The following is a 13,367-nucleotide window of genomic DNA, read 5'->3' as shown; positions in this document are numbered from 1 at the left end:
AATGTTGTTGATTAATGCCTTTGTATGTAAGGTTGGGCACATGTGTGTGGATGTAACCAATAAGTTAATGTAATCATATACACAGGTTTTTTGGATTAAGAAACTACTGTGATATAGACAAAAGTCGTGTGTAAAGATGCAACATTTATAACTCGTTTAGATTTAGAAGGCTAGTAAAGAAGATAACTGTAATTACCAGTTTAACGTACTTAATGAACTGCAGCTCAATCTTTTACGTAGTAAAAACACGTGTGTCACGACTATGGTTGTTTATGAATAAGCAAGGCAAGATAAAAGTGTCAAAATAGGAGCAGGAAGGAGGCATGCCACAAAGAATGCAGACATGTATGTCACATTATCGGGATCAAGTGGTTGATGTTGAGAAACGAATGATGGCAGATGAAACTAAGGTGTTGTATCATTTGAAAGCATATGTGGGGAAAGATACGTAAGCTTCTTAATAACCGTTTCGTTATGGCTATATAATAGTAATTAGGTATACTATAACTAATGTTTGTTACAATACATATGTTTACAGTACATATGTGTCCATGGTTTAAAAAAATCATTTGGCTTCCTGAACACATGTTTTTTTTTACTTCATGAACATATGTGTCAATGATTTAAAAAAAAAGAAGCTAAAACGGTGAACCATATCATAATTTCGGTGGTTTGTAAGTCTACAGTGATGTTCTGTTTCAAACATGCGTGAGAAGACAACACTACGCTATCATTTTAAAAGTTTGCTACCAAACTTTATGATTGTCGAGCATGAGTTGACTAGTAAGGCTGCACCAAACATTGAAGAAGACAAGAGAAACTGATTCTGAGACTCACCGTACAAACTATTCTGCTACCCGACAACCTTGGTACGTACAATGAACTTATAAACTTCATATATTGTTATCTGTATGTTCAAACATATGTATACAATTATTAAACAATATGATATAATTAACAGAAGGATATATTTTGTGAAAAGAAGATGGACGATGGACAACGTTTACAAGTCTTCACCTCAAAAATCAGTGACATTGTCAAGGGTGACAAGGTTGAGATGAAATTGAATGAATTTGATATGGTATGGAATTATAAACAATAATCATATGTGTGAAAGTTGTACATGAACTAAACGTTTTGATTGTTTATAACGTATGTGAGTTGGTTAAATGAAGTGTTTTTCCCACTGTTACTAGGATACTGTGACCATATGATAGTTTATGATTTTAAGCATGGAGAAATAGATGTTATAGATGATCATAAGTAAATCAAGAAAAGTGAAAAAAAATATATGCAGCACACATAAGGCTACTGGTAATGAACTAAAACTTTTTGAAATGTTTAGTTGAAAAGCGTTACGAGTCTAATACGTGATTCAATTTGTTATATTTACTGATGGAAAATTGCGAATTTAAAATTGTAGAGCAAGGCGTTTGTGGAGTATATGAAGAGCGTAGGAAATGCCAAATGGGAAAGAGTTGTGAATGCAGTTCCAAGTATCCTTGAAATGAATTGGCAAACTACAAAAATGAAGTCGATTGTGGGGTTTTTGTGATGAGGCACAAGGAAACGTACATGGGAGAGGCTGGTGCAAAGTGAGATTGTGGACTGGATGTTGAAGGGAAAGTCAGAAAACAAAGTTGGCCAAATTATGAAAGAAGTATGCACTTAAACTGTTACTATCAGAACACAATGTCTGCCGGAAAATGATCTTGCAAGCTGTCAAAGACAAGAAATGAACTTTGCTAGGTTATCTATGATATTAGTATATTTAAACATAAGTTTTATTAAGTGTTTTGTTTAAAGACTATGTTATCATGTATCTGTGTGGAAGTAAATGGTTTTTAAGACTATAATATCGTCTATGTGATTAGGTTTTTAAGCTATACTATCGATTATGTTATTGTGGGGTTGTTTTATGACTTCCTGAAGGCATCTAGTATATCCATGTACTAGACACATGTTTTTCATGGCTTCCTAAACATATGAGTCCTATAATACATATGTGACGATTATCATTAAACACATTATATTATTATTATTAATTCTTCATAAGTAGTACATACCAAATATGAAAATTATATAGGTGATATACTGAATACATAAGCATAACTGGAAGAGACTTTCAAGGGGGTAAGGGGGGTGAGCGATGCATAGGGAGAAAATATGGGAGGTGATACTTTTATTTTTTTCTTTTATAATTACCAACACATTTATCAAATTACTATTCTATCCCTATGATTTTTAATTAAAAACTGGTTCTCATGGTTCTCGACCTTTTATTGGTTCTCATTTTATCTTTTTACTATATATATATATATATAGGAGAGAGATCAAATAAGAAGGTGTCTTAAGGAGAGAAGGGAAAGAAAGTCTTATGAACCAATCAGAACGTGACATGTGGATTTTTAAAAAAAAAACACGGTGGGATTTTTGTAAATAAATAAACTTTTGTCAGCCTAGTTCTGGGTCAGCTTGGGTCTGAGTCAGCTTGGGTTATGATCAGCTTGGTTTGTCAGCTTGGTTGGGTTAGCTTGGTCAGCCTAGGTTCTAGGTCATCTTGGTTGGTCAACTTGGGTTCTGGGTCAGCTTGGGTTCTGATCAGCTTGGTTGGGTCAGATTGGTCAGCCTGGGTTATGGGTCAGCTTGGTCAGCTTGGGATCTACATTTGTGTAGATTATGTGTAGTTTTGTGTCAAGCTAACTAACATAACTCAACCTGACGCAGACCCCAAGCTGACCCAACCCAACCCCAAGCTGACCCAACCCAACCCCAAGCTGACCCAATTTGACCATAAGCTGACCCAAAACCCATAATCTACATTTGTGTAGATTGTGTCAAGCTGACACAACCCAAGCTTACCAAGCTGACCCAACTTGACCCAGACCCCAAGCTGACCCAACCCAACCCCAAGCTGACCCAAAACACATAATCTACATTTGTGTAGATTAATCTACATTTGTGTAGATTGTGTCAAGCTGACCCAACCCAAGCTAACCAAGCTGACCCAACCTGAACCAGACCCCAAACTGACCCAATTCAACCCCAAGCTGACCCAACCTGGCCCCAAGCTGACCCAAAACCCATAATCTACATTTGTATAGATTGTGTCAAGCTGACCCAACCCAAGCTGACCCCAAGCTGACCCAACCCCAAGCTAACCCAACCTGACCCCAAGCTGACCCAATCAGACCCTGACCCTAATCTTACCAAACTGATCATGCTGACCAACCAAGCTGATTAGAACCCAAGCTGACCCAGACCAAGCTGACCAACCAAGCTAACCCAGAACCCAAGCTGACCTACCAAGTTAATCGAACCCAAGCTGACCCAGTTTCAAAAAAGTTTGATTTATTTACCAAAATGACACCGCACATTTTTTTCCATTTTGACACATGTCGCGTTTTAATTGGCCTATAGGACCTTCTCTCCCTTCTCTCCTTAAGACACTTTTTTCCAGGATCTCTACCCTATATATATATATATATATACCAATAAACTAAAACAAGATTGTAGACTTTTTAAGATGACATGTGCAGTGGCATAATCCTTATAAGACATATGTGCATCTTAAATTTCTTATAATTAGATAAATATCACAAGATATTACAAATAATAATATTCAAATTAGATTGAAACTAGGATATATTTTACATACTATAAAATTTGTTACCGACCCTTAATCGCTATGTTTAATAAATCATACGAGTATATATTAGCCAATTAATAAGTTTTCACATATGCTATTCTTAAAATCAAGTTTACAGAATTGGTAATACTCAACAAGTCTAATGCAGCGCTACTAGAGAAACTTTCAATGACGCATCAAAAGGCTTAGAGATTAGAGATTGCATATTTCATATATATATATTCATATATGATTATCAACTTTACAATCATGAGGTACGGTTTATTGTGGGAATTAACTAGAGGAATTTCACAACATAAAAAATCTTATTGGGAAATCATGATAGTAATTAAATGTAGTGCCGGTAATATAATTCCTTCAACCCTTTTTTTCCTTAAAAATTGTTTTGATGGTATTACAATACATGTTTTGTGAAAAGTTATTATCTGTAAAAATTTGCATCCACCTAAAACTAGTATATTATATATGTCTCCCAGCATCAGAATTATAGTCATACCCTTCTCAATGATTCGGCCTCTTTGACAATTTTAATTAGGTTTCTAATCTGATTAAAAACTCCTGAAAGGTTGCATTAAGGGCAAAAGATATATAGTCTGCACAGCTGTATTAATCCCTGACAGGCTTTTAAGTGTCGTTAAAATAATGTTGAATCACTATTTTAATCTGATTTTTATTTAGTTAATTGCAAGTATTGTATATCATAACTAACCAGCCACAAGTCTCCTTACCTATAAATATGTCTTTTCAAAGAGATTTTTCCAAAGATTCATCAGTAAATATATAAATATAGCACCTTGTGTCCCTAAAGTTTCCACTTGAATCAAGAAAGATGGAATCCGTGACTGCCCTCTTAGCAGAATGGAACTCCTTCAGTGGTGAAAACGTCTCGGAAGAAGCCTTTTTTATGTCACAATTGCTCGAGAATTTTCCTATTCCAAATGATTCACCGAATTCTTCCCTTTTTGAAATCCCCCCCACATTTTGGCCACACCATGAACTTACCACGCGTCCTAATGAGCTAGACGAAACTGCAGTGTACTTTTCAGATAACACCTATAGTAGTAACCCACATTGTCCGTCACAAGACTATAATTCTTGTGATGTTAGTGAATTAGTTGTGGCACAACCTACAACAGATAACAAGTTGTCTGCAAGCTCTAGGAAACGTTCTAGTAGCGTGGCAGATGTAAGTTGAATGTGCTGTCAATATGTGTCTACTTTAATTAAAAACATAGTTGTTATTGTGATCTTATGCTAAATTTTCATACTTACAATGATTCTAATATGTAGGTTTCCGAGAATAGGGAAAAGATAAAGTGTAGAAAGAGTCAGAAGGTTGTTTCTGAGAACAACGAACATGTAGCTGACCATGATGCCGTTTTTGGCCAAATTATGAAATATCATGGATCTGACAGTGAATCAAGTTGGTCTCAGGAGTCAAGTATTAGTCCAAGACCACAGCAGAAAAGTATTAGTCTAAGACAAAGAGGGTCTGCAATTCCGAACTCAAATGGCAAGACAAAAGTCAATAGGGGGTCAGCGACTGATCCACAAAGTGTCTATGCACGGGTATATAATTTGAATTGAATTTCTTTTGTATTCATAAAAACCATTTTTCATATCAATGATAATAGAACATAACTAACCGTAGGAAATGCTTCAATGGCATTTGCAGAAAAGAAGAGAACGCATTAATGAACGGTTAAGAATCTTACAAAAACTTGTTCCAAATGGTACAAAGGTGAGACATCATATCTTTTTTTTGACCACTGTTCTACATACTTAATAATATCCCCACAAGGCCACAACTAACTTCAAATATATTTTTCTTTTGTATCTTAAAGGTTGATATAAGTACAATGCTTGAAGAGGCTGTTCAGTATGTTAAGTTTTTGCAGCTTCAAATCAAGGTGAGATAACCAAAAATCTGTTAAGCTTAACTGATTTAGTACATTGGTCATGAAATTTACCATTATATGAGATATGGAAAGAGATTGATTTGAAGGTCAAAGTGTTAACTTTGACTTAATTCTCAGTTAAAGAGTAGTAAAAGTTATTGATCTACTGTACGTGTCGTAATGATGTGATATATATTCGCAGCTATTGAGCTCTGACGATATGTGGATGTATGCTCCCATCGCATACAACGGAATGGACCTTGGGCTTGACTTAACAATCCCATCACCAAGATGATGAACATATCTGACTACCTATGTTGCCGCATTTCTCTTGATTGAAAAATTAATTTTACATTTTTTTAGCACGGAAAAATAAAGAATAAATTCATCAAAAGATGTTTTCATGCTTTTGTAACTCGGCATAAAGAGAGAGAGAGGGGGAGAGAGATTGTTTCTTTTTTTCAATCAAAGGGATTGCACATTATTCATATGTAAATAATACATTACCTTCAATATATACACATGACATGATTCATGACACATATATCACTTTTTTTCAGGTTCAATGAATCTATATATAACTTGTATACAAACATTTTAGTCTAGCTTTTTAGATGCAAAATTTTTCATCAAGTCTTTCAATCCATATAATCTCCTCTTTTAACCATTCCTAGCTTGAAATTCCATTATATTATCAGTAGAAACTCTGTCCACTTACTTGTATCAAGCAGAATTTATCATGGGCTTAGCTTACTAATTTAGCCAATTCATCGTTTGTTGTTCTTCAACATGTCTGATTGTCTTATGTTCACCATGATTTACTTGATTATCTGATACTTCTTCAACATATCTATATATATTTATTATCCGTCGTTTTTTTGTGCGGCTGTAACAATCTAGGGCCCCTCTTTGAGTAACCACATTTACATCTTTAAGTTGACAGTTCTAAGCTCAAAAATAAATCTTACTAAACTAGTAAAACATAACCTAATAAAAGATATAAAAGGTTTAAAACTTATACAATAAACTACTCAACTACAAAATGAGTCAACCACACTTATAAATAACAGACAATTCAACCAGTTGTTTGTGAATTTATATAATGAGTATCCAATGTATGCACTTTGAAAAAAATAGTTAACCACCAAAACTTGAAAATACAAATATGATCAGAAATGAGAAATATGTTGGGTAGCTATTGGTGATGCATGTACTAAATAAACACTGATGTTTTTTTTTTTTAAAAAAAGGAAGATTTACAATGCTGTAAGGAGTAAGTATTTATTTAGGACATGCATCACTAATACTGCTGGGTTTTTTTTTTATAAAAAAAAGTATCTCTATTTGGGTTGCAATTGGGAGTTGTTTGTTGATTATGTTGATGTGATTGATGCTTGTGAATTAGAATAGAGTAGAGTTGTGAAAGATGAAGCTTCTTGGTCCTCTTCGAGCATCACCATCATGTGTTGAGTGTATATATTCTTGGTTCTTTGATGTATTAATTAAGGTGTGATTAGGAAGCTTTTGTCTAATGTGTTTTTGGTTTAGTATGGAAAAAAGTTGGTTATTACGTACTTGAGGATGTCCATGATATGTTTATTTAATAATTACTGTAATTTATAATAGTTCTGATTATTACAGTGATATAATTCACCTTTTTAAGGGGGGAAAAATCATACTAACTACAGTATCAAACATTACTGGCCACTTCATCGTATAAACTAGCAACAGCAATTTGGAAGGATTAATATATACCATTTGCTATGCAAGCCAGTAGGCCATGAAAACACGTGCTTCGTAGCTATGCTGCTTCCTCTCTATAATATCCTTCTAAAATAAACCAGAGACGACCAATTTTCCTTTTCTATATATGGCAAGCATCGACACCTTAGGTTTTTTTGAGCAGGTTTGCACTTTCTATTCAAGAGAGTTGTCACTATTTAAAACCTCTATTTATCGGTCACTTTTATTTACAAACATATTGATTGTTTGGAAATAAGAAATGTTTGAAGTTGTTTCATAACAGTACAATTAAACAGCTATATATAATACATTTACAGTTTGAACAGCCATATAATACAATTACAGAACAATCAAAGAAGTTTTGCTTTCACTTGCATTAGTTACTCTTGGTCTTCTTCGAGGTATGCTTTGCGTTTGGAGTTGCAGTTGAATTTTTGTTGAAGCCCATTGATTGGGAGGCATAACCGAAACCTGATCTGTGCTGCAAGTATTCAGCTGTTGATGGTCGATATTCAGACCTGGTCCTGCGGTGTGACGAGCCCTCTGCTGACACAGACCCCTCCAGAAGATGGTAACTTGCGGACAGGGAGCTGTAGCTGCTGTGAAGCCTATGTTTCTTTATTGCATGCATAACAAATGGTATCAATCCTTCCATTTTATATTCTGCTAGTTGATGTGGATGACAAATTAGGAATGTTTGATATTTGTGAATATGAATTCGATACTCTATATGTTTTTTTTTGTGGAGGGATGCATATGGCCTTTATATATATGTTGGATGGATGGATTGCACTTAGGTTTGAGTGTCCAGGTTTACAAGTTTACAACTGTCAAAATATAAAGTTTGACTTTGTATTGTTGACTTTTGTTGTGGAGATTGTTTTTGAATAGAACAAATTGTTGACATGTATGCATATTTGTGCGAGAGGATAAACCTTAACATTTTCTTCTTTATTCTAATTCAGCATGTCACCTTTTCTTTTTTTTGGTCGATGTACCTCAAACCTTGTTTCGATTTCGGTTCATTAGAGTTCAACGACAGATCATGAGGGAAGTCACAAAGAAGGCCAAAAATCACGAAAACCAAAAAATAATACTAAGAAAACAAGATAAAATAGCATTGCAAAGCGAAAAAACAAAGGGGGCCACACAAGATCTGCCCTTGTTAGAGGTGGTGGCCAATTGTCGACGGTGCTCGTGAACTGTCGCAACCCCGTAGGTGTTGATGGGTCAATAACTCAATGTGGTTCTCAAAAACCATTCTCAAGATCATACAAATGAAAAATCTCGAAAGACATGTCCTACCATCCTGTACTGAATAAAATTTTGAGTTTTATCTATGAAACTCCCCGGCCTAGTTCATATTTGATAAGCCGTCTCTCTACGTGTCTTTAAATTTTTGGGTTTTATTTTTACAGGTTGTATTGTCAATCTTAGGTGAAATGTTCATGTGAATATAATTTTCATATATATGGTATAATATAATATTTTTTAAACCTTTCTAACATAAAATCTTAAACTAAACTAAAGATGGTTAATTTATTACTCGTATTAAACTTGTTGAATTTGCTGAAGATGAAAATGAAAAATTGAAAACAATTTGAACACGTTTCAGACGTGTCACCCTTGAATGGTGGTATCAACAACATAAAAAGGTATTCAACAACCAAAATTTCCAGTGTGCAGATTGGTTATTTGATACTTTGACTAATAATGGTCAATAGTTGCTAAATGCCTAAATCATATCTTTATCTTAATTTTTAGATTAAAAACAATAACAAAACAAAAAAAGACAACTTTGTTTTTGCTACCAAGGCCATATATTTTCTTGTGTTGTTTTATGTAGACGTGGGAAAAAAAACCAGTTCTGGATTATCCAAGAACCATAACCGATTGGAACCGGTTCAACTTTTGGATCCAAAAATCGGTTCCTTACCGAAAAAAATCGGGGAAAAACCGAAAAAACATGGTCAAATGTTGACCAAGAACCAGAACGGTTCCAGTCAACGTTGACTGAAACCGGTTCTGATCCAATGCCCACCTCTAGTTTTATGTCCCGGTCAAACCAAACCTTCGGTAAGGTTATTCTTAGTGGGCTCATGTATTTTTTTAACTTCACTAAAAAATATTGTATCTCACTTGTAATCTTTTCTTAGATTATTTTAAATTTAAACGAAACTGCCACAATTCTTTCAACGGATGTAAAATTAATTTAATTTTGTAAATAAATGCAAATGCATTAGACATTGAGGGAAAATCACTATTGACCAAAATAATATACAATTGACAAAAAAAAAAGGTAGTATAAGATAGTCGATTGGTAGTAAAAACGAAGTGTCATTTTTATTACAAAAATTAAGATAAAATAGATATTACTAATATTTTGATAGCAACTATTGACCATAATTTGTCAAAGTATCGAATAACCACTTTGCACACTGGAAATTTTGGTTGTTGAATACCTCTTTTTTGAGGTTGTTTTCCACCATTAAAGGGTACCACGTTTAAACCGTGTTTGGGATACAATGTTTGAGCAAATTCAACGAGTAAAATAATAAATTAATCATCCTTGGCTAAATTAGGCTAAAGATTGACAGCAATAGCCGCCACCCCTACAATGCTCAGGTTTATCCTTACACAAAAATGCATACATGTCAACAACTTGTTCTATTCAAAAACAACCTCCTTTTAACAAAAGTCAATATCATACAATGTCAAACCTTACATTTTCACAGTTGTAAACCTCAATACTCAAACCTATATAAATTATAAAGGCCATATGTATCCCTCCAAAAAACATATATCAAATTCATATTCACAAATATCATATATTCCTTTGTCACCCACATCAAACTAGCAAAATAAATGGAAGGATTGATACCATTTGTAATGCATGCTATGAAGAAACACAGGCTTCACAGCAGCTACCGCTCCCTCTCCGCAAGTTACCATCTTCTGGAGGGGTCTGTGTCAACAGAGGGTTCGTCACACCGCAGGACCAGGTCTGAATTTCAGCCATCCGCAGCTGAATACTTGCAGCACAGATCAGGTTTCGGTTATGCCTCACAATCATTGGGCTTCAACAGAGATTTAACTTCAACCCCAAACACAATGCATACATCGAAGCCCAAGATTAACTAATGCAAGTGAAAGCAAAAATTCTTTGATTGTTCTGTAATTGTATTATATGGCTGTTTAATTGTCTTGTATGGTTATGTACTAAACAGTACATTCTGAATAAAACATTTATTATGACTTCAATCACAAACCACTTTATATTGTTCTTAAATCCTTACTTAATGACAATAAAATCAAACGTCACCTGACAAGTAGCACAAAAGTTCAGCAGAAACAAATAATATGAACATTCACCTAAACAAAACAATAAAGATGGCTATGAAGCAAGCAGGGCTTCGACCTTTGCAATCTGATCCTCTTCGTTCTTTGTATTTGGGCTCTTATTGGCTTCATCATAAAGGTCATGCTTCCATTTCTCACCATACCCACCACTCTGCCCTTGCCGCCCGTTAAACCTATCCCTTTCCCTAAACGAACCTCCAAAGCCGCCACCGTTCCTGTTACTAGATTGAAACCTCGTCCTCTGCATTTCAGTCCTGTGTCGGTTCACCAGTGACTTCTCTTGTGGATTTCCCCTTTCTTCCTTCCTTTCAGTTCTATCATCATTAACCTGGGTGGCTGGTTTGTCACTGGTTCCAGCATCAACTGGTAATTTTGTTTCCCGAAATGAGGGTCTTTTCCCTGAAGTTTGTTTCAAATCTGATGGTCCTTTGTATGAGCTGTCCAATCTGGTTGTCACGTCTCTCACCTTTGTATCATCATTAGCAGCCGAACTTCTGTTTGTAGCCCTTCCACTCTGACGATCCCTTGAATCTTTCCACCTCTCACGCTCTGAAAACAGGAGAAAGTGGATTCAGAAAGAAAATTCCGGATGCCCCCTCCAAATGAAGAAAGGGTTTATGAAAACCATATATTAACCACATCAACACGAAACTGTAAACTCACCTGTAGCTTCCCTGTGTCTGTAGCTACGACCTTGCCCAGCACGCTCATCATGCTGTTATAAGACAAGCACAGGCAAGCCCAACATAGTTATATATACAGGAGCAACTGAAGACGTTGGAAGGAACAAAACTCTACATCAGCGCAGAGAAAATATTTCACAATAATTCGAAAGCAAATATAATTATATCATTAGAGTTTGTGTTTCTACAAAGTAATAACCATCACTGACAAAGATCTTGGCACAGAAACAATTTCTTCTTTTTCTGCGGGACAACATATTTCGACGACCAAATCAAGTGACCAAATACCCTTATTATATACAAGGTTGGAAAAGGTAATTCTAACGCATAGAAAGTCTACTTTCAATTTGCAGCCAATGAATTGTAAAAAAAAAAACCCTGAGTCAACTCACCATTTATTAGCTGGACATATCTAAAAAAAGATTATGCAAAAAAAAGAAGTCCAACAATTAATGTTCAAATAAACCTGATAGTGAGATCGGGACAGAGTGCCTTCAATATTGCCGGAAGAATTCTTTGTTGACTCACGATATCCATTATTTTTTTTGTCAGATGCTTTGCTCAAGGTTTCCGGTTCCATCTTTGTCACGGCTGTTACAGTGGTATCCACAGGAACAGAATCCTGCAACCTACGATGGTGTTTCTGATCTCGGCCATTATGGTCGACACCATCCACATTAAGCATGCTGGAGGACCGTTCTGTTTCTGTTTTTCCATCCCTTCTAGCTCGCTTAGGACTGACAGTAAACATCATCAACACACATACAAGGTTGCACTAAGATAGTAATAAGTGACACAATAATGTAGAGCAAAATCGCAGATTAAGCGCGCACTTGTTTCATTTATGACAAATTGACAATTAGCGAGCCATATGAACGGGAAATCTAGATCAATGCTTAAATAACCGACTTTTTTTTTGACAAAATTAAGGTGGAAAATAACACTCCACTCTGGCGGCTACCGCAAAGTTATCTCAAAACTAACAAAGGCAGCATACATTGTCGACGACTACACTAGTGTTATCATTTCATCAATAAGAGGCACGATGCATCATTTCTTAACTATACGCTACACACAAATCAAATAGTCGTAAAATGCATCATTTCTTAATCTCCAGGGCTACTTTGTAACCTAAAGATGCAATCTTTCTGATGCTAGAATTTCATCACAATCTTAAAATATACAAATGTGAAAAGACAAATGTGTCTCCTTAGGCAGAAAGTGAAGAAACACATGAAAGATTTCAGTGGTGACACGTGTCTGATGATGGTAAAAAGGGTACATTGCAGCATCAAAATCTTTGTTACACATTCTACAGCTTAAATTATTTTAATAAAAAATGGAGCAGATTTGGTGGAAAACTTGGAATTAGAATGTAAGATGAATTTGTAATAAATAAAGTAATAAGCACCCTGATTTAAATAAAGTGATCAACATAAATAAAAGCATCAGGTAGCAATACAGTCAAATACGAGAATAAAACCTGAATATGTATATATAGATATAGATATAGATATACCTAGTGGGTGGTGGTTCTCGATGATCAAAGCGAGAACGATGGTATTTGGAATCGGAATCACGACGAGACATCTTATTACTGTGCTTATTATTGGTGAATAAAACTCAATAGAAATAGGGTTCGGCTGCCTATATCAGCTTCAGCTGCGCTTCTTTTTTTTTTTTTATCTAACCAACTAAAGTGACAAAAACTAACTCAAAAATGTGTAACCATAAGTGCTTTTGGGACAATATACGGGATGATTTTTGTTATTTTTAAGACGAAAGGATAGTTATTGAAAAAAATTTTTCGTAGCTTTACCCAATATTATTTTGATCATATTTTTATTGTCGTTAGCTAGTATGCTTCTAGCAACGTACTTCCACCATGATTTTTAGGGGGAGAGATTTTATATTTAAATATGTGATTCTCATGAGGGATTTTGTGAGGGGAGCATGGATCTCCATGCTTCTAGCAGCATATTTGTTTTTTCCATTTTTATTTTGGGAAAAATTACGAAAAGTAGCCATAAAGAC

General features: G+C 35.1%; 2 protein-coding genes across 2 annotated transcripts; one reads left to right on the top strand and one right to left on the bottom strand.

Moving 5' to 3' along the window:
* The first annotated feature begins 4,478 nt into the window (after positions 1 to 4,478).
* On the top strand, positions 4,479 to 5,908 carry LOC122595043 (transcription factor bHLH139-like). Its single transcript, XM_043767320.1, has 5 exons — positions 4,479 to 4,835; positions 4,940 to 5,218; positions 5,325 to 5,390; positions 5,494 to 5,559; positions 5,750 to 5,908. Exons 1-5 carry the CDS (start codon positions 4,479 to 4,481, stop codon positions 5,840 to 5,842), a joined length of 861 nt encoding a protein of 286 aa, XP_043623255.1. The 3' UTR covers positions 5,843 to 5,908.
* A 4,660-nt stretch (positions 5,909 to 10,568) lies between these two features.
* Positions 10,569 to 13,043, bottom strand: LOC122598343. The gene is made up of 4 exons (XM_043770934.1): positions 12,853 to 13,043; positions 11,800 to 12,070; positions 11,314 to 11,365; positions 10,569 to 11,199 (listed from the first exon to the last, which is right to left on the bottom strand). The coding sequence occupies exons 1-4, from the start codon at positions 12,921 to 12,923 to the stop codon at positions 10,685 to 10,687; spliced, it is 909 nt and encodes a 302-aa protein (XP_043626869.1). The 5' UTR covers positions 12,924 to 13,043; the 3' UTR covers positions 10,569 to 10,684.
* Positions 13,044 to 13,367: the final 324 nt, after the last annotated feature.

Source organism: Erigeron canadensis, chromosome 4 (assembly GCF_010389155.1).
Source record: "Erigeron canadensis isolate Cc75 chromosome 4, C_canadensis_v1, whole genome shotgun sequence".
NCBI lineage: Eukaryota > Viridiplantae > Streptophyta > Magnoliopsida > Asterales > Asteraceae > Erigeron > Erigeron canadensis.
This window is presented reverse-complemented; position numbering and strand designations above follow the sequence as displayed.

Excerpts from the sequence above, each read along its gene's own strand:
- LOC122595043 (XM_043767320.1), top strand. The coding sequence starts at position 4,479 with ATGGAATCCGTGACTGCCCTCTTAGCAGAATGGAACTCCTTCAGTGGT. Across the intron at positions 4,836-4,939 it reads GTTCTAGTAGCGTGGCAGAT|GTTTCCGAGAATAGGGAAAA; the intron begins GTAAGTTGAATG and ends TCTAATATGTAG. Across the intron at positions 5,219-5,324 it reads CACAAAGTGTCTATGCACGG|AAAAGAAGAGAACGCATTAA; the intron begins GTATATAATTTG and ends TGGCATTTGCAG.
- LOC122598343 (XM_043770934.1), bottom strand. The coding sequence starts at position 12,923 with ATGTCTCGTCGTGATTCCGATTCCAAATACCATCGTTCTCGCTTTGAT. Across the intron at positions 11,366-11,799 it reads TGTCCCGATCTCACTATCAG|CATGATGAGCGTGCTGGGCA; the intron begins GTTTATTTGAAC and ends GTCTTATAACAG. Across the intron at positions 11,200-11,313 it reads CAGACACAGGGAAGCTACAG|AGCGTGAGAGGTGGAAAGAT; the intron begins GTGAGTTTACAG and ends TCCTGTTTTCAG.